Source organism: Bos javanicus, chromosome 7 (assembly GCF_032452875.1).
Source record: "Bos javanicus breed banteng chromosome 7, ARS-OSU_banteng_1.0, whole genome shotgun sequence".
In the NCBI taxonomy this organism is placed as follows: domain Eukaryota; kingdom Metazoa; phylum Chordata; class Mammalia; order Artiodactyla; family Bovidae; genus Bos; species Bos javanicus.
The window spans coordinates 37,975,319-37,996,962 of NC_083874.1; the positions used below are offsets into that span (position 1 = coordinate 37,975,319).

The 21,644-nt window shown below is 39.1% G+C and overlaps 1 protein-coding gene across 6 annotated transcripts in view; it reads right to left on the reverse strand.

Annotated features, from left to right (window-relative positions):
• Positions 1-1,758: 1,758 nt before the first annotated feature.
• Positions 1,759-21,644, reverse strand: part of UIMC1 (ubiquitin interaction motif containing 1) — a 137,846-nt gene continuing 117,960 nt past the window's right edge. For 5 of the 6 annotated variants that reach the window (XM_061423038.1, XM_061423042.1, XM_061423043.1 and 2 more), the window contains 5 exons: positions 8,555-8,633; positions 6,284-6,455; positions 3,789-3,852; positions 2,734-2,776; positions 1,759-2,216 (listed from right to left, as the gene is read on the reverse strand). In XM_061423038.1, coding sequence (XP_061279022.1) covers positions 2,006-2,216; positions 2,734-2,776; positions 3,789-3,852; positions 6,284-6,455; positions 8,555-8,633 — 569 coding nt within the window. In that variant the 3' untranslated portion in view covers positions 1,759-2,005. The remainder of the gene's footprint in view (positions 2,217-2,733; positions 2,777-3,788; positions 3,853-6,283; positions 6,456-8,554; positions 8,634-21,644) is intronic. The other variant, XM_061423041.1, reaches the window with a different exon arrangement.

Sequence of the window (21,644 nt, forward strand, 5' to 3'; positions counted from 1 at the left end):
TCTTACTCTTTAGAACCCTGTAAGCTTTCCCCCAATTTATAGAAAAGGAAACTAGGTCTCATAGATGTTAACTTGTATCAGAAGCAGAGGTTCAGATTCAGTTCAGTTCAGTTGCTCAGTGGTGTTCGACTCTTTGTGACCCCATGAACTGCACCATGCCAGGCTTCCCTGTCTATCACCAACTCCCAGAGTCTACTCAAACTCATGTCCATTGAGTCAGTGATGGCATCCACCCATCTCATCTTCTGTTGTCCCCTTCTCCTCCCACCTTCAATCTTTCCCAGCATCAGGGTCTTTTCAAATAAGTCAGTTCTTCGCATCAGGTGGCCAAAGTTTCAAGTTGATGTCATACTCTTTCCACTGACTTTGTCTCTTCACTAAGGTCCCTCACACAGGACCACCAGTATTGGGAGAATAAGACAAATGAGCAAGCAGCCTTTACCAAAGATAGAGGTGGGAGGGCCTAGGGAGATGGTTGTTTTCTCCTGATTCCACATTAGTTAACAAATAAGCCTATCAGTAGTAGTCCTGCTGATCTACACCCTCCTCCAACAATTTGCCGCTGATCCATGTTCTAGGGAGACTGCTCAACTATAAGTTAAATAATTCCCTTTCCAGAATCAGCCCTTTCCCTATTCTTATCTCCAGGCAGAGAGATAAACATATTAACCCCATTTATAGAACTTTACCTCCAATAAACTGCCATTTACTGAGAAAGAAAACTAGTGAAAGTTAAAGTGATGGGACGTAACTGATAAACTACTTCTCATTAGAAGGAAAATGAGAAAATAATCAATACTAGCATTTTTGTTAGGACTGAAGAGGCAGAGCACTGTAGTCTCACTGCCAAGGACAAAAAGTATTTTTTGATTTTTTAATATAAGCCTTTGTTTCCTCATCCAAAAATTGGGGGGGATAATACCTACCTTATAATGTTGCTGTGAGGATTAAACAAAGGCACACACGTTGCCTGAACCATAGCAAATGTCAAAAAATAACAGCAATTATGTGACGCTGGCCACAATGTCAGTGCCATCCAACACCACGGCATGGAAGAAACAGAGTGAGCCTGCCATCCTGCCTTCTTCTAACTCTAAGAGCTTATATGCAAACGCAGCTAGGCAGGAAACAGTGCATTAAAAGCCTGTGCACTGAGGACAGACCACAGCTCTGTTCTTCACTGGAAGATCCTGAGCAACGAGGTTGAGAACATGCATTCCTCTACTGATGTACTGAAATAGAAGTTACTTCCTGTTGCTGCTATGACCTCTGATGGCAACAGAAGCAATCTCAGCTTTAGCAGATGAATATGCACAGCATCCCCACTGGTTAATCCAGGAAGAAAAAATAATTGTATAGAAATTAATAATTTGAGAGTTCATTTACAAATTCCTGGAAAGAATGACTGGACATATTCCTTCAAAGGTGCTATGCTCTGGCTGAGAATTCTTAACTGGGTGAGGCAGCAAGATGAAGTGACAAGTCACTGAACAGTAAGGACAGCAGAACAAAAGTAGCATTCAATCCCTTGGCATCTTCCAGAATGATGTCAGAGAAGGTCCAAACAGTAAAACTTTACACTACATATTCAGTGAATATAGGCAGTATGTCAGAGACCAGTAATGGAATTCCAAAACATGCAATTTATGAGTCTGAGAACTAGCTCCATAATTAAAACACCCCTCCCCAAGCCCTGCAACACAGAGACAAAAAGGAAACTCTCCATCTTATTGAAATAAGACTTCATACAAACATAGATAAATATATTTAAATTTTCTTTTTAACTATACTTGAATTCAAACAGATTGTTATAAAACAAAACACTACACACACAGTTGTCTGTATAGCTCATAGAAAACATAAAAACCAGAATGCTGAGTAGATGCTGGTAGTAGAAACTGTAGGGGCAAAACTTCCTTAACAATGAACTGCAGGCCACTAAGGCTTAATAAACATGGCAGACTTCTATTGCTAATGATTTGATCAACCTTCAGACCCTAGAAATTCAGGATTTCCTCCTTCTTCCTCTACCTGCTTTGGTTTGTGTCTGGCTATGTGGCCGGACAGTAAGCTGCTTTTTAAAGTCCACTAAGCAATCTGTGGCTTCTGAAACAGAAACAAAAGACTTGATGGGAGACTCATTTGAATCGAGATGTGTAAGGGAACTCTGCATCTCTCTGCTGCAGCCTGCTTCTTCTAGCCCTGGTGAAGACACCCTAAAGAGGAGAAAAAAACGTCAGAATTCACGATACACCTACTAATAAGCAATAAGTATGTGTTTCAGGGGTATTTACATATACTACTAGCTCACATAATCTTTGGAATACTTCAATCAGATAAGTACTGTCATTTCGCTTTCACAGACGAGGACACTGGGTAAATCATACACCCAAAGCCACACAGTCGGGCAGTGAGGAAATCAGGATTCAGACCCAAATTCCCAAATTGTTTGACTTCTAAGTCAAAAGATGAGGGCTGGGTGGGGATAGACAGGCAAAAAAGAGTAAGACGGCTTTTTCTGTGCTTATATTAACACCATGAATGAACGGAGATAGTCATCCAATTCTTAGCCTAGACATATGAGGGTCACAGAGTTATATCAAGAATGGTCACACAGCTCCACAGCTCTCTACTTCAACTGTTTGAATACCACATTATACAGAGAATACAGGACCAGGCCTATACTTTTCTAGAACTGCTGACAGCCACACTTCAATGCACACCCCAATTCACCTGAAGGCTCCTGTTTCTGAAAACTTGGTCTTTATCTCTGCATCTGTGATAGGAGAGAAAAAGTAATAATTTTTTTAGCAGCGTTACAATCATAATACTTTTCACTGTTCCTGTGCTTCATATGTTCTGGGCACTGTTCTTCATCAGGTTTATCCAGGTAGCTAGATCTCCAATACCCAGACCAATGGAATATGAGCATTAGCATCCAATAGGCTTAGCTGCAGAAGTACAGAGGTGAACACTTTTGAATGAATAACCACTGAACAAACCTACTTCAAATCTGGACTTGAGGAACAACGAGTTGCCAATGAAAATATGCTACCTGCAGATCTATAATCTGCTAACCTAAAGGCAGTAGGCTATGGGGCTCAGAGAGGCAGCCTTTTTATAGTCATCAGAAGACACAACAGATTTACTTGGTAGGAATGAACTATCAGAACTAGATGGCAAGCAAATCTCCTCAGACCTAAGCAAAACTTCCTCTTTCATCTACGTCTAGTAAATTTTAACAAAAGCAACTATCAACAACAAGAACAATAATACTAATAGCAGCTAACATTTATCAAGAGCCTATTTACACCAGGGAATATATGTGGACCTTTACTAGATATAATCCTTTCAATCTATGAAGTTGGTATTACTAACTCTATGCAATGCTACAGACTCTCAGGAGGATAGGTTGAGACACTAGGCTAAGGGTAACATGAATAATGCACAAAACATTAGGAGAAGACAGTAATGTCTGGTTTTCAGTGTAAAAGGTGTTTAGGGCTTGTGCCATTGCCCTATGATTTGGAAATGTTTTTTCCCCAGTTCAACAGGCAGTAGAAAGCTCAAGCTTTATAAAAGCTGAAATAAAACACATGATAAATAAGACAGAGTATTTAATCTTCCTTAGGGAGAGATGATCTAGATCAAGTCTCAAAGGCCAGCTGATTAGGTCAAATGTGCACCCTCATAACTCTAGTAAAAACTGTAGTAAAAGAGTTGGTAGTGGCTGTGTTTACTGGAAGGCCATAGGCAGAAGCTCACAAAACTGGTCCTGAGGGCCTCACCTGCAGTCTTGTACTCAGACTGTTCCAAGAGACGGAGGAGACGGCCTTCATTTTGGCCTTTATCCTGTGTCAGAGAAAAAGAGATGAAAAGGTTACACAGAGAGCCTAAAATACAACTTCCTTAGCCTAGATCATAGATATCTCCAGGAGAGAAGAGGTGTGGGGACACAGCTGAATGGAAGTCTTTTGCTTTCTAATAAAGGAGGGTACACAATTAAAAAAAAAACAAAAGGGCTTCCCTGCTGGGTCAGGTGGTAAAGAATCTGCCTGAATGCAGGAGACCTGGGTTCGAACTCTGGGTCAGAAGATCCCCTGGAGAAAGAAATGGCAACCCATGCCAGAATTCTTGCCTGGAGGATTTCATGGACAGAGCAGCCTGGCAGGCTACAGTCCACGCTGTCTCAAAGAGTCCAACACGACTGAGTGACTTATCACTTTTACACAGTAAAAAAGCAAACATGATTAATAGATGCATCTTTATGCCAAGAATATATCCAGGAATGGATACCAGACTCAGGGCAAATTATTCTCAGTTCAGTTTAGTTCAGTCACTCAGTTGTGTTCGACTCTTTGTGACCCCATGGACTGTAGCCTGCCAGGCTTCCCTGTCCATCACCAACTCCTGGAGCTTGCTCAAACTCATGTCCATTGAATTGGTGCTATCATCCAACCATCTCATCCTCTGTCAACCCCCTCTCCTGCCTTCAATCTTTCCCAGCATCAGGGTCTTTTCCAATGAGTCAGTTCTTCACATCAGGTAGCCAAAGTATTGAAGTTTCAGCTTCAGCATCAGTCGTTTCAATGAATATTCAGGACTGATTTCCTTTAGGATTGACTGGCTTGATCTCCTTGCAGTCAAGCGACTCTCAAGAGTCTTTTCCAACATCACAGTTCAAAAGTATCAATTCTTCGGCACTCAGCTTTCTTTATAGTCCAACTCTCACATCTATACATGACTACTGGAAAAACCACAGCTTTGACTAGATGGACTTTTGTTGGCAAAATGTCTCTGCTTTTTAATATGCTGTCTAAGTCGATCATGGCTTTTCTTCCAAGGAGAGTGCTCTTTACAGCATCGGACTTTACTTCCATCACCAGTAACATCCACAACTGAGCGTTTTCACTTTGGCTCCATCTCTTCACTCTTTCTGGAGTTATTTCTCCACTCTTCTCCAGTAGCATATGGGGTACCTACCAACCTGGGGAGTGCATATTTCAGTGTCATACCTTTTTGCCTTTTCATACTGTTCATGGCAAAAATACTGAAGTGGTTTGCCATTCCCCTCTCCAGTGGACCACATTTTCTCAGAACTCTCCACCATGACCCATCCATCTTGGGTGGCCCTACATGGCATGGCTCATAGTTTCATTGAGTTAGACATGGCTGTGGTCCATGTGATGAGTTTGATTAGTTTTCTGTGATTGTGGTTTATTCTATAGTAACCTTTGACCTATGATAGATTTGGAGAGATTTAAAACAGAAAATAACAAGTTTCAAGTTAGCTTTTAGAGACAGTGATGCCAGAGAAAAAACTAGCTCTGTGGTATAAACACATACCCATAAGCCTCAATTCCAAATTACAACCTCAAAAATCACCCCATTCATACAGGGGTCCCTTTTTCCCTTCATGACATATGGCTTCTCCATCTTGGTGTGCAATGATTGCTATGTCAGTAAGTCTAGAATATGGAGCTGCTGCTTTATCTTTAATTTCAAAGCCAAGACTTGTTCTTCCAGTTTTCTAATCAAAGGCCAGAAAGCACATCTTCCCAGTGACCAGGGCCAGATTCCACAACTTCCTAATAAGGCTAGGTACAATGAGGCGTTCAGCAGAGTTGATCGTGAATATGTTCCTGGCAGTGGGGGTATGACTAGAATATACTTTCTGGAAAGTCATTTGGCAATACGTTTCAAGAGATTTTAAAATGTTTAGATTCATTGCCCTAAAAGCTCCACTTCAGGAAATCTATACTATGGAAATAATGCAAAGACTAATTAATGCTTTAAACATAGCGTATAATACAAAAGAACTGGAAACAATCTGAATGTCCAATAATATGAGAATGGTTAACTGACTGTGTGATACAAACATTAAGAGTAATTTCAGAAACAGTTTAAAAATATACTTAGGAAGTTTGTTATGCTACAATAACTGTGTATGTACATATACAATTAATTAAAAATGCATAGGAAAAAAAAGACTGGAAAAAAAATAGGCCAAAATACTAAAAGATGTCATCTTTGAGTAACTAAATTATGGGTGATAATTCCCCCTGATTCTTCATATTTTTTTAACTTCCTGTATTTTCTATATTAAGTGTATACTACTTGAGTATATATTACTTTTTAATTAAAAGAAAAAATAATTTTAAAAAGCACAAATCTAGTTTCAAGATAAACAGAAGAAAAGGAAAGAGGGAGGAAGGGGAGAAAGAAAGCCCCAAACAGAAATGTGAAGAACTAGGGAACCTTTCCTAAAACACTCTATACATACCTTTAGGTTCCTCAGCCACTGTGGACGCTTCCTCCCCACAGCTGTGCATACTCTCTCACTCTCTTCAGGCTCATCTCCTTGGTCACCTCTTGCAAGCTGGAGACAGGACTCTACATGACACTGGTACTCTCTGAGTGGAACAAGGGATTTACAGAGGTAACACTTCTCATCCCTAGCCAATCAGAAAAAAATGGAGAAAAAGTGGTTTAAAAAAAAAAAAAAGATTTGCTTTTGCCTCTATGCTCCTAGATACATCTTAAATTGTGTTTTTACATCTTAAAGTTATTCTATGGAGGAGAAATGTCAACCAAAGCAGAATCGCTGCTCTCAGCAGGATCATCAATAAAATGAACCCAATGCCAATCCAAAGGACTGAGTGATTAGTGGTTTTCCCTGGCTGTTTCTTTGTATCCTGCTGTTGCAGTAGTAGGATGATAATGAAATAAGCTCTTCTAACTAACTCAAACAATGCTGATTGCTCTCCAGACATAAAATATTCTGTCAAACTCTTCTCAAATTAAGTGTAATAGTTTTTTCAAAGGGAAGTTAAAAATTTAGACAGAAAAGGGAACACCAAGAGCATTAAATCAAAAATGACATTTCTACCAGGGAGGGTGAACTTGTCTGATTAGTAAATCAAGTCTGTCTATATGCTGCCTTCCTCAATTCTAGAGCTAGGAAGTTACTAAAACCATGTGGCTCTGCCAGAGGCTTTTGCATAACTTCATATATATAGCTATTTTTATCTTTTTATAACGACTTTGTGTAAAGAGAGGAAATTATGTCTTGAGGTAAAGTTTATTGGGCATCAGTGAAAATGGAATCACTGGAGACAAAGGAAGAAAATGAACATTCATGAAGTATTTTCTCTGTGGTGAGAACTGGTGCATGGTCCTTTAAACACAATTTCTCAATTAATTCCTTGGCCTGGTTAGGAAGGTACTAATCTCCCCAATGTCCTATAGCTAGTAATTGTCAGAAGCCAGGTCTGCCTGACTCATAAGATCATCTTAGTTTTACGAAGCTAAAGAAAACCTTCCAAAACTTCTTGCTGTTGCTACTCAGTTACTATAGAAAGATTTAGACTGCCTTTAAGAAAAGTTTCTCTGAGAGGTCTTTAAAATAAGAGGAATAAGTCTCTCAAGTAATTAATCATCAGAGAGACTACAAGTGAAACTCTGCTTTATGAGAAAAGTTAGACTAGTGTACCTTTCAAGGTTTATCCATTAATGTAAAAAGCATTATTAATACCCTACGTTCATGAGAGAAGCAGCACTGTAAAAGCAGCGTAAGTTTTTGAGTCAGGTAGACTTTGCCAGTTCTGGCCACATAATCTTAACCAGTTACCTATAATTTCCCTTCAGTTTCTATATCTATTTAAAAAAAATACTACCATATCAACAACTGTGATAGTTATAAAGTAAATAAAGCACTCAGCACAGTGGCCGGCACATAATATTAAAAGCTCAACAAAGAGGTATTACTGTTATTGCTGTCTCACACACATTCTATTAGATGCTGGGGATATAAACATGAATGAAGGCAAGTATCTGTCTTCAAATATTATAACTCACAGCCTAGCCAGGGAGACAGAAATGTCAAAAATCAAAGAAAAAAGATTAGTGCAATAGTGTGATGAATACAGTCCTAGAATATCTGCATGATGGTAGGATTCTAAAAAAAGGAAGTGGATCAGCTCTGCTCAATTGGATTAAGGAAGGCAGCTATGAAATTTAGAGTCTAAGACAGGATCTGTGTTTCAAAGAAAAATGTTTCTAATTACTAACTGCTCTAATGTATTGGTGGTGATATTTTTACTTTTAGGAGGTAGCACTTATACCTGACCTCCCCTTGCCTCTGCCTCCACTGGGAACGAATGTGCATTCTTAGTCAAGCTGCAACCCACAACCCAAGGAAGTCTTCAATATTGCCCAACTTCTTGCAACTCAACTTCTGCACCATTACATTGCAAAATAGCTCACTGCTTCCCCAAAGCACCAAACACCAAAACGCAAATTCAAAGAAAACAGAAAGCTCAGAGCAATGTGGAAGTGGAGTGGGTGGCAGGGTCTTTTCAGAGTAACAAAAAGGGTCACAAGAGGCCACCAATACTGACACAAACTGAGAATACTACGAAATTCAGGCGTTAAAAAAGCAACGATTTGATTGCCTGGTCAAAGAAACCCAGGGTAAGAGAGGAACTGGTCTCTCATTTGGTCTAAGCAATGGTTTGTTAAGCAAGAGCTCTGTAAACACAATGCACCTACTTACTTGTCAATGTCTAGGGAAGTCTGAGCAGTTGTCACACTGTCACGTCTGTTCAAGGCCTCTCTTTGACTCCGAGTCAACACTTTCAACAAAAAAAGAAAGACAAGAAATTAAAACAACAACAACAAAAAGAAGAAAATCTGTTAGCTGGCAGTAGACTGTAAATATAAAATGTATTGGAAGTAGAAAAGTTTAAAATTCTGTTCCAAATGGGAGAGGTGACTAGGAAACCTCTGCCTTTCTTCTATAGAGAATATTACTTACATAACATGGACTGAAACTGCCACCTGCAAGGTATTACCATCTTTGCAATGAGATCTATTTTCCCTCTATTTGCCATTAGAAAAGTTTCTGTGTACTACCCCAACTTGCAGCACTCAGGGGAAGGATTTATACTTTCCCAATGAAAATTCTGTCTGGTGTGATATATGCTCCAATAAGATGCTTTTTGATACATAGCAATGACAGCTACATCTGAGTACCCACATTAGCTCCAATCTTTATAAAACACTGGAAAGGGTTCCATTTACCAGTGAGAAAAGCAGAGCTCAGAACAGTTAACACAAGTCTTTTCCACTACACTAGGACCACCACATCCTCCTAATTCTAGTGAATATAAACAGCTTTAGCCCAGGTGGCATACAAATTCTTTTCTCATACCAAAAGGTATGTTTACAAAAGCACATTCTCTTAAAGGGTTTTGGAAGTTAATTAACCAACTGTTTTTCAGTCTTCATTCCTTGCAGTTAACAAGAATTATGAACATCTCACTCCAAACCTTGCCTTTGTCCCTCTTGACACTTGAAATTCCCATGATAGAAGATTTAGAAAGGTTATCAGTTCACAAAATAATTTAGGTTGTGGAAGCATTTACCTAAACCAGAGGTTAGCAAATTTTTTCTGTACAGGATCAGACAGTAAGTAGTTTAGGTTTGGAAGGCCATATGGTCTCTGTTACAACTACTCAACTGGGCATGAGCGTTCCTATAGTAGGAAGGCAGCCATAAACAACATTATAATGGGGTGTGGTGTGTGCTAAGTAACTGCAGTCATGTCCGACTCTTTTGGAACGCTATGGACTATAGGCTTCCCATCAGGCTTCTCTGTCCATGGGATTCTCCAGGCAAGAATACTGGACTGGGTTGCCATGTCCTTCTCCAGGGGATCTTCCCAACTCAGAATCAAACCCAGGTCTCTGGCATTGCAGTCAGATTCTTCACCATTTTAAAACTTCATTTACAAAAACAGATGTCTGACTATATTTGGCTCGGGCTGGCCATAGTCTACCTACCCTTCTAGTCCAACCTACCACTCATAAAAATGCCTCTAAAAGTATCCCTGACAAGTGATTATACGGTCTCAACCTGACTATGTCCAATTACTGAGGAGAATTCACTTCCTCCTAGAGAAACCCATTCTACTGCTACACAACATTTCCCGCTCAATCTGCATTTACAGGCTGTATGGATACGTTTACCCCCTTTTCCACAAGTCAGTTCTTTGAACACGGAACAAGCTGCATTACTTGTAACCTTTAAAACAGGTACTATATCTAGTCATTAAGCCAATCTGTAATAAGACTTGGAATACAGATCCTTTTGAGGGCCTAGGGTAGCTCTAATCCTTTTAATGATCCTCCAGACGGGTATTATTATTCTGTCCTATTTTAAAGGTACAAAAATAAACTCAGAGGAATTGACTTTGCCAAGCTATCACAACTAGGAAGAACAACCCAGGACATAGTCTAGATCTGTCTGATTCTTATAGCCATGTTTTATCTTTCGAGTTAACCTCTACATATACCCCAATCTGTTAAGTCTTCCATATGTGTGGCACCCCAAAACAGATCCAATATTCCAACAAGCAATCTGACCAGTAAAGAGAACACAAGAACCACAAGCTACCTCATCCAGACTAATTCAGCCAAGGCTGTGACAATCCTGATATTCTACTGGCTTAAACTGAACTTAAAGGCAATTAAGATATATCCCCCTTCCTCCCAAGTCATCTTCAAAATGCCATCAAGACAGGTCTCCTAATTCTATGTTTGGGTAACTAAACTGTTGGGTATTTTTCCCCTTCAACAGGGCTTTATATTTATCCCTGTTCTTTTCAGTTGCACATTGCAGTCTGTTGAGATCATCTGAAGTCTTGATTCTGTCATCTGATGTTATACTAGCTCTCTGTTCCAGCTCTGCTTCATCTGCATATATGACAAGCATGCTTTCTACATCTTCATCCAAGTCACTGGGGAAAAATGGTTGTAAATGATTAGGCCAAGGACACAGAAAACCGTGGCATGTTACCAGAGGAGCCTATCTTCTCCTAGTCCAAATTTCCTTTAAATACTTAATCAAGCAAATATTTATTGAGAATCTTTAATGTGTGAGTAACTTGGGGAGATAACAGGAAATTATGAGGCATGGTCCTTTCTCTTAAGGAGCTCACAATTTACTAAGGGAGACAGCACATACACTAAAATCACTGTAATACATTAAAGAGATATGTATAATAAAACATGATCATATACAGAAGCAACTATTAATAATATCTTGTCTCTGGGGAGGATGACAGGGAGACCAGGGGACTAGAATAGGCAGTAGGCATATTTTTCACTATACAGTTTTCTATACTACTGAATTAAAAATTTTAAAAAGTATGCATTTACCTGAAAAAAATGAAAACTCTAATTCAAAAATGTATGTATCCCTATGGTCACTGCAGCATTATTTACAATAACCAAGATATGGAAGCAACGTAAGTGTAACAGATGAATGGATAGAGAAGAGGTGATATGTGTGTCAACAGAGTATTATTCAGACATTTAAAAAAAAAAAAAAGCCCTTGCCATTTGCAACAACATGGATGGACCTAGAGTGTATTATGCTAAGTGACGTAAGTCAGACAGAGAAAGACAAGCACTACATGATTTCACCTATATGTAGAATCTAAAAAGTAAAACAAACAAATACAACAAAACAGAAACTGAGTCACGGAAACAAAGAACAAATAGGGAGTTGCCAGGGGTGGGCAGCAGGGGGCAGGGGGCATGGACGGGGGAATTAGGCGAGGGTGATTAAGAAGTACAAACTTCCAGTTAGAAAATTAAAAGAAATTTTTTAAAGTTTCTCCCTTTTCTCTTCAAAGGGAGAAAAAGAGACCATCTTATAGTGAGGACTTAGGCACAAATTAGACTAGATGATCTATTTCTAAGTTCCCTCCAACTCAGAGATTTTATAAGTAAAAATAAAGTACTGCAGGAGAAAAACATCCTGGACATAGTTGTATAACCACCTACAAAACCCACCTCCTATTCTATCAGCTAACCCACATTTCTCCAACTTATGTACAAGGACTTTGAGAGATTTTATCAAGTGCCTTGCTGAAATCAATTCTTAGAAGATTGGCATTTCAGACTACATAAACCTATAAGTGTTTGCCACCCCTTCTCTATTTGTTCCCCATCTTGACTATCAAGTATTTTTCCAAAAGAAATACTTAGAAATCACTTCAAAAGCATGGCTAGGAAAGAAACTAATTGTCTACAGAACTTTATATTAATATGAAGGTGAAGATGTTAAGTCACTCAGTCATGTCCGACTCTTTGCAAACCCATGGACTGTAATCCACCAGGCTCCTCTGTCCATGGAATTCTCCAAGGAAGAACACTGGAGTGGGTTGCAATTCCCTTCTCCAGGGGATTTTCCCAATGCAGGGATTGAACTCAGGTTTTATGCGTTGCAGGCATATTCTTTACTGCCTGAGCCACCAGAGAAGCTCTCTGAATATTAATTTATACCTCTGTAAATAGCATGTTTCTGTTTTTTGTCAGTCGTTTTTCTATATCACAAGAACTTCTGAATCCAGAGATTCCAGATTTTGATTTGATCTCTTTACCATCTGCAACACAGTCTAGCAAAGATTACATGCTAATAAATATTTGTCAATTTAAGTCATAGCAAGGGATTCATGGGGAAAAAGGACTCTTATTTTATGAGAACCTTTTCTGTACCAGGGACTTAATAAACATAATTGTTAATCTTTACAACAGTCCTGCAAGGCACATATCACTATTTGTATTTTATATATGATGAAATAAACTGACCAAGATCACAAAGCTAAAAACAACAAAGAAACATGGCACCAAGAATAAAATATGAGTCTGACTTTAAAGAAATATATGTTCTTCTCTAAGAGCAGGCTGCCTCTCCTGGGAAATAAGATGGCAAAGGATGGGAAGACAAAAAATGATAAATGGGCAGGTGGAAAAGAGATTTGGCAGATGGCTGAGAATTATATGCTAATTCTATATTAAATGTTACAATCAGAGAAGACTTGGACCGGGCCTTGCAGCTACATTTTTCCTTTGAAAACTACCACCCCTACAAAGGAGCAGAAAGGTGGTAAGTTGCTCTAAAATAATCTCCTACTCTGGTTTATGAGTGCTGAGAGAGCCATTTCAACTAGCTGCAGGATGAGAATTCAATATGAAACTTAAATCCAAAAACTCAGTTGCTGGTGACAATAGCCAAAAATTTCAAAAGGGAACAATGGAGTCTGAGGACAACTCCAGGAGAACAACTACCTAGGCAAGGTAAGCAAAACAGAAAGGAGGAATATCACTGAGAGCTGAGAGAGCCACCCATAAACCTACAACCATTAACTCAGGTCTTTATAAACCACTGGATGGAAAACACCCTAGAAAACTGTACTTGGGACTTGACTTGGCACTGTCAAGATACAAAGAAGCAGTGACACACAATGAAATAACATGCATCAACTTTATAGTTGGATAAATCCATCCCCAAGTTTGGATTCTACTAGTTGTGTTGCCTTCCGTAAGTTACCTAAGCTCTCCGAGTATCAGCTGACTTACCCACAAAGTGACATGATAATAAGCATCTATCCCCTTGGGTTTTGGTAAGGCTCACGTCAAATAATCCAAATAAGTTTAAGAGTGTTTGCGCACAGAAAGCACTCAGGTGATGTTCAGTTCAGTTCAGTCACTCAGTCGTGTCCGACTCTTTGCGACCCCATGAATTGCAGCACACCAGGCCTCCCTGTCCATCACCAACTCCCGGAGTTCACTCAGACTCACGTCCATCAAGTCAGTGATGCCATCCAGCCATCTCACCCTCTGTCGTCCCCTTTTCCTCCTGCCCCCAATCCCTCCCAGCATCAGAGTCTTTTCCAATGAGTCAACTCTTTGCATGAGGTGGCCAAAGTACTGGAGTTTCAGCTTTAGCATCAGTCCTTCCAAAGAAATCCCAGGGCTGATCTCCTTCAGAATGGACTGGTTGGATCTCCTTGCAGTCCAAGGGACTCTTAAGAGTCTTCTCCAACACCACAGTTCAAAACCATCAATTCTTCAGCGCTCAGCTTTCTTCAGAGTCCAACTCTCACATCCATACATGACCACAGGAAAAACCATAGCTTTGACTAGACGAACCTTTGTTGGCAAAGTAATGTCTCTGCTTTTCAACATGCTATCTAGGTTGGTCATAACTTTCCTTCCAAGAAGTAAGCGTCTTTTAATTTTATGGCTGTAATCACCATCTGCAGTGACTTTGGAGCCCAAAAAAATAAAGTCTGACACTGTTTCCACTGGTTCCCCATCTATTTCCCATGAAGTGATGGGACCAGATGCCATGATCTTAGTTTTCTGAATGTTGAGCTTTAAGCCAACTTTTTCACTCTCCTCTTTCACTTTCCTCAAGAGGCTTTTTAGTTCCTCTTTACTTTCTGCCAATGTGGTGTCATCTGCATATCTGAGGTTATTAATATTTCTCCCGGCAATCTTGATTCCAGCTTGTGCTTCTTCCAGCCCAGTGTTTCTCATGATCTACTCTGCATATAGTTGTTTATTACTATGTAATTCTTGTTATTAGTCTTCCATATTTATTTCTTAGTTGTATCCAAAGATGTAAGCCCATCTTTAAATCAACACCTACCAGCCTACTGGATTAGGTTTTACTCTTAAGTGTTTCCCATTCTAATTTGTACAAATAAAATGAAATAACCAAAGCATCACAGAACAATTACCAATACTATGTAAGCATCAGATCAGATCAGTCGCTCAGTCGTGTCCGACTCTTTGCGACCATGAATTGCAGCACGCCAGGCCTCCCTGTCCATCACCAACGCCCGGAGTTCACTCAGACTCACGTCCATCGAGTCAGTGATGCCATCCAGCCATCTCATCCTCTGTCGTCATCTTCTCCTCTTGCCCCCAATCCCTCCCAGCATCAGAGTCTTTTCCAATGAGTCAACTCTTCGCATGAGGTGGCCAAAGTACTGGAATTTCAGGTTTAGCATCAGTCCTTCCAAAGAAATCCCAGGACTGATCTCCTTCAGAATGGACTGGTTGGATCTCCTTGCAGTCCAAGGGACTCTAAGAGTCTTCTCCAACACCACAGTTCAAAACCATCAGTTCTTCGGCGCTCAGCCTTCTTCACAGTCCAACTCTCACATCCATACATGACCACAGGAAAAACCATAGCCTTGACTAGACGAACCTTTGTTGGCAAAGTAATGTCTCTGCTTTTCAATATGCTATCTAGGTTGGTCATAACTTTCCTTCCAAGGAGTAAGCGTCTTTTAATTTCATGGCTGCAGTCACCATCTGCAGTGATTTTGGAGCCCAAAAAAATAAAAACTATTTCCACTGTTTCCCCATCTATTTCCCATGAAGTGATGGGACGGGATGCCATGATCTTCGTTTTCTGAATGTTGAGCTTTAAGCCAACTTTTTCACTCTCCACTTTCACTTTCATCAAGAGGCTTTTGAGTTCCTCTTCACTTTCTGCCATAAGGGTGCTGTCATCTGCATATCTGAGGTTATTGATATATGTAAGCATCAGCACATTTATTTTCAAAATCCAAAGCAGACAGGCAATCAAAAATAAAAACATAAGACCTTGAACTGTAAACAATAAAGACAATGGCTCCTTGAGTTAAACGTATATACGTACAAAGAAGAGAGATTTGGCAGAATGACAGAAGTTAGTCTCAGTTTATCTCCCTCAGCCTCAAAACCACATCAGCAGAAAATAATGGGAGGCCACAGAATTGTTTATGTTCCTGTTACGGCTGACTGTCCTCCAACTTAGCACTTTCTTAGTGAAATGTTAGAGGAAAAAGGAAAGGCCTGTTCCACTTGCATGTTGCCTGCTTCACTGCCGGCAGCCTTTCCTAAGAGACTAGACCCAACACAAAGGCTATCAAAAGAACTGACCATTATCTACCATTTTGAGACATGTGGCTATTTAAATTTAAATCTCAATTAGAATTAAATGTAATTTAAAATTTAGCTAATCAATCACATGAGTTAAATTTCAAGTGTTCAATAACCACATGCGACTTATGGCTACCGTGTTTGGTCCTACTGTTACAGAACATTTCTGTCACTATAGACAGTTCCACTGGCTAGCACTTCTCCTTTAAGAGATAACCAGGACTAACCCTTTATTGCCTCAAACTTGCTTACCTTGGACACCCTGAGAAATTCAAGCTTCCCATGGCTTCTCTCATCACTTAGATTCTCATTCCCACATGACTCTAATCTGTCATCTGGGCACACTTTTCTAATATGACTCAGTCTCCCACTACTGCTCTCACAATAACTGCCCTCTGGAATTTGGGTCAGTAATCAAAAAAAAATTCCTTGATGTTCTTAACCTTCTTTGTGAAAGTACTCTTCATCTTCTTGCTGTAACTAAAAGATGGCTGTCCTCTGAAGGTACTGTTTCTCCCTGTACCCTCTAAAGTACTGGCTGTTTCTTCTTCCTTACAACTCAGTACCACTGACCCGGAGGTGGAGTAGATACCCTCTTACTCCTCACTGTTGCTTCCAGACTACTGGAAAAACCTCTTTTGAAGCACAAACCATTCTGTTGCCCTTGCTACTCCACCTTGAAGAAGTCATCTACTATCCCCCTCATCACCCACCCCACCCACTTTCCTGGCCATTCACTGAACATTTTAACAGATGACTTACTTTGTTTTTGCCCCTCTTGCCATCATTCTTGATGATTTTAATGCCTATATATTAGCTGAAGAATATGCAAGTTGCAGTTTTTTGTAGTTCAACCTTAGGTTAGCTATGGTTCAATTCAGTATCTGTCCTCTTACTTCCTTGACCTTTTTGCTATCAGCTCCCATGGATGAGATTTTAGCTTTGCTCAAGTGGGACTGGGAGAGAGAAGTAAGCATAATGCCTTCAGGCATCCATTGCATGTAATGCATTAACCTCTGTCCTCTGCATTTAGAATAGTACCAATCAGTTATGTACCATCCTTGGGAGAAGTAAGGAAAACATTCCATTCATTTTCTGTATTCTGTGGTTCCAGTGAGGAACTCTGATTGAGCCTGTCAATAATGATCACGCCAGTTTCAAGACCACCACCACCTATCTTTTCCAGCTCACTCCTTCTAATACTCTAATTCTAATAATCCTTCAGCCCCACTAGAACATCTAATTCCAGGCTATCACCTTTTCGTTGTCCATCATCCTGTCACATCCTCACTTTCCTTCTTACCTAACTTAGATCTCATGGTGATCATACCAACTATCCCTCTGAATATTTTCTCAACTTATTTCTACTGTACTGCCTCGCAAAACCCAATTCTGGTTAATTCTAATTCACCACCTATTATGTGTCCCTACCTAAGCAGCACAACTGTGCTGACTATGCTCATGTTATATTTAAGACCCAAAACCTCAAGCAGCACCTCATTGTGGCCAGCACCTCAGTGTGGTTCTACATATTCTACATGTTCTACTGTCAGAAATTATTTCACAACTTCTATGCTATCCTCAAACTTTCAATATTCATCCTGACTCTGCTGTCACTATTCTATTTTGTTTCAATGTTGTTGTCATTGTTGTTCAATAGATATGTTATGTCCAACTCTTTGCAACCCCATGGACTACAGTATGCCAGGCTTCCCTGTCCTTCACTATCTCCCAGAGTTTACTCAACTTCATGTCCATTGAGTAGCTGATGCTAACCATCTCATCATCTGCTACCCTCTTCTCCTTTTGCCTTCAATCTTTCCCAGCATCAGGGTCTCTTCTAGTGGGTTGGTTCTTCACATCAGGTGGCCAAAGTATTAGAGTTTCAGCTTCAGCATCAGTCCTTCCAATGAATATTCAGGATTGATTTCTTTTAGGATTGACTGGTTGGATCTCCTTGCAGTCCAAGGGACTCTCAAGAGTCTTCTCCAGCAATTACATAAATATGAAACAATTATATTTGTTTCAACATAACACCTTTATTGGGATAAAATTACATAGTATATTCTGAGTATATTCACAGAGTTGTATAATTATCATCACTACCTATTTTAATATTTTCATTAACTAAAAAAGAAACTAGCTCCCATTAGCAGCCATTCTCCTTTTCCCCCAAACTCCCAGCCCTAGGCAACCACGAATTTGCTTTCTGTCTCTATGGATTTGCCTATTCTGGGCATGTCTGATAAACGGAATCATACAATATGTGGGCTTTTGTGACTGACTTCTTTCACTTAACATATGTTTTCAAGGTTTATCCATATTGTGGCATGTGACAGTACTTCATTCCTTTTTTTCCCCACAGCAGTTGCACCATTTTACACTCCCAACAGTGTACTGGGGTTCCAATTTCTCCATATTTTTACCAACATTTGCTATTTTCATTTTTTTAAATAGCCATTCTAGTGAGGATGAAGTGGTATCTCATGGTTTTGACTCACATTTTCTTAATGACTAATAAGGTTGATCATCTTTTCAAGTGTTTGCTAGCCATTTGTATATATTTTTAGGAGACAATGTCTTTTAATTGAGTCCTTTTTGATGTTGAGTGGTAAGAATGCTGTATATATTCTGAAATCTAGACTCTTTATCAGATATATGATTCACAAATATTTTCTCCCATTCTGTAAATTTCCTTTTCACTTTCTTGATAGTGTTCTTTGATGCAAAATAGTTTATATTTTGAAAATTTAATCTATTTTTTCTTTTGTTGCTTGTGCTTTTGGTGTCATATCTAAAAATCCACTGCCAAAATCTAAGATCATGAAATTTACCCTTAAGAGAGTTTTATAATTTCAACCCTTACATTTAGGTCTTCAATCCATATTTTATAGATGGTGTGAGGTTCAACTTCTTTCTTCACATGCAGATATTAAGTTGTCCCAGTGCCATTTCTTTTTTTAATTTTTTATTTTGTATTGAAGTATAGCTGATTAACAATGTTGTGACAGTTTCAGGTGGACACCAAAGGGATTCAGTCATACAGGTCCTTGCTGGTTATCCATTTTAAATATAGCAATGTGTACCCCTCTATCCCAAACTCCTTAACTATCCCATCCCCCATTCTTACCTTCAGCAACTATAAGTTCTTTTTCTAAGTCCGTGAGTCTGCCTTCTAAATAAGTTTATTTGTATCATGTCTTTTTAGACTCTGCATATATAAGATGTCATATGATGTTTCCACTTCCTTGTCTGACTTTATTCAGAATAACAATCTTTAGGTCCATCCATGTTCCTGCAAATGACATTGTTTTTGACGGCTGAGTAATATTCCATTGTGTCTCTGTACTACATCTTCTTTATTCAAATATTCCTCTCTCAATGGACATTTAGGTTGTTTCTATGTCTTGGCTCACAGAACAGTGCTTCAAGGAACACTGCAGAGTGCATGTATCCTTTCAGACCATATAGACCCACAAGTGGGATTGCAGGGTCATATGGTAGCTCTATTTTCAGTTTTTTAAGGAATCTCCATATTGTTCTCCATAGTGGCTATGTCAATTTGCATTCCTACCAATAGTGCAGGGGGGACAGGATAGTTAGGGAGTTTAGGATGGATGGGTACACACTGCTGTATTTAAAATGGATAACCAGCAAGGACCTACTGTATAGTACAGGTAACTGCTCAATGTCATGTAGCAGCCTGGATAGGAGGGGAATTTGGGGGGAGAATGGATACATGTGTATGTATGACTGAATCCCTTTGGTGTACACCTGAAACTGTCACTTCTCTCTACACCCTCTCTAGTATTTGTGGATTTTTTTATGATAGCCATTTTCACTGGTATAAGGTGGTATCTGATTGTAGTTTTGATTTACATGTCTCTAATAATTAGTGATGCTAAATATCTTTTCATGTGTCTTTTGGCCATCCTGGTCTTCTTTGGAAAAATGTCTATTTAGGTCTTTTGCCTATTTTTTGATTGGGTTGTTTGTTTTGATGATGTTCAGCTTCACAAATTTTGTGTAGACTTGAGACTAACCCCTTGTCAGTCACATCATTTGCAAATATTTTCTCTCAGTCTGTGAGTTGGATTTTTGTTTTATCATTTCCTTTGCTGCACAAAAGCTTTTGAGTTTAAGGAGATCCCATTTGTTTATTTTTATTTCCACTATTCTGGGAGTTGGATCAAACAAGATACTGCTGTGATGTATGTCAGACAGTGTTTTGCCTATGTTTTCCTCTAGGACTTTCATAGTGTCCAGTTTCACATTTAGGTTTCTAATTCATTTGAGCTTACATTCATTTGACCTTAATTTGTTTTGTGTATGGCAGCACCATTTCTTGAAAAGACTTTTTCTCCCATTGAATTGGCTAAGTAGGCTTAGCCAAAAACCTAAGTCAAAGCTGCCTTCATTCATCCTGACCCTCAGTCACAAAGTTTGACTGATTATCTCACCAAGAGATTCTCAAAATCTGTCCGTTCCCATGACACTGCTTCATTACTTGTCTCCTTATCTCTAATCTCAATTCCTCTAGTCTGTCTTCCAAAAATACTATTCCAAGAATAATTTAGGCCCCGGATTGCCAGTTGGCAGTACCCAGGAAGCCCTTCCCTAACCCAAGAATGCCACAATCTCCACACTTGAACAGAACTCTATGGGCATGTATCACAGCATTTTCCACACAACATTCTAATTATTGCTTTACCTATTTATTTCCCCCAGTCAACTCTCAATCACTTCAGTATTCCATATTCTTGGCATAAAATTGACACAAGATATAAATGTATATTTAATCAATCAATTAGTTTCTTATTCTCAAGTTCAGTGGAATCTTTTCTTGGCTTTAAAAACAACAGAATATTTCTGTAACTTAGATGAAAATGTCTCTAGAGTTTGATGTGAAATAAATACTCTTGAAATAAAAAGACCCTATCTGCCTCATTCCATTCAATACGCAAATTCATGTTCTCTCAGATACTAGGCTTAATAGTCTTATTCTACTAGTGATAGTTCATAACTAAAAAATCCTAATGACTATGTTGATACTTCCTAAATAAAGCAACACTAAAAAAAAAAGGCAGGCATCACTGGGTACAAGGAACAAATGAACAAATAAAGGCTCAGAGGCTTTAATTTGGCAAATACCTGGATACGATTCCAAGTCTGTTAAGAGTCCAAAGCCAGCACCACAATACCAAACTGCCCTCTTTGTTGTGGAGAAGGCACATAGGCATTCTGTCCCTACTCAAGTTGTAGCACTTTTCATTTAAGAGATAAGCTTGCCTTTCTCAAAAAAGTACACTTGAATGTTGAGCAAATGACCTTAATCTTCAGTGCTGCTGTAGCTAACCCCTGCATCGTTTCAACATTTTTCCATATAAGACAAAAATACTCATATAAAAATATGCTTGGCAGTGACCCCACCACCCTGAGACTTAAAGGAAAGAATTAATTCTCAGAACAGAATTAATTCTGTGTCTTAAACCACACAATTCCTACTTAGAATATAGAAATAAAGGGTCTACACCATTATATTTTTATGAATAAAATTCTTCAATCTATGAGGTATTAAATAATTTGGAGGTCTTAGAAAAGCAATCACTTGTGTAATCCCTACTAGTATATGTGTATATTTATAGGACAATCTTTTTCTTTAATAGTTGGCATTTTTATTTAAGCAATTTAACAATATGTAAAGATTCTGCCTGCAATGCAGGAGAACCAGGTTCAATCTCTGGGTCAGGAAGAGACCCTGGAGAAAAGAATGGCTACCCACTCTAGGACTTGTGCCTGGAGAATTCCATGGACAGAGGAGCCTGGCATACTATAGTCCATAGGGTCGCAAAGAATTAG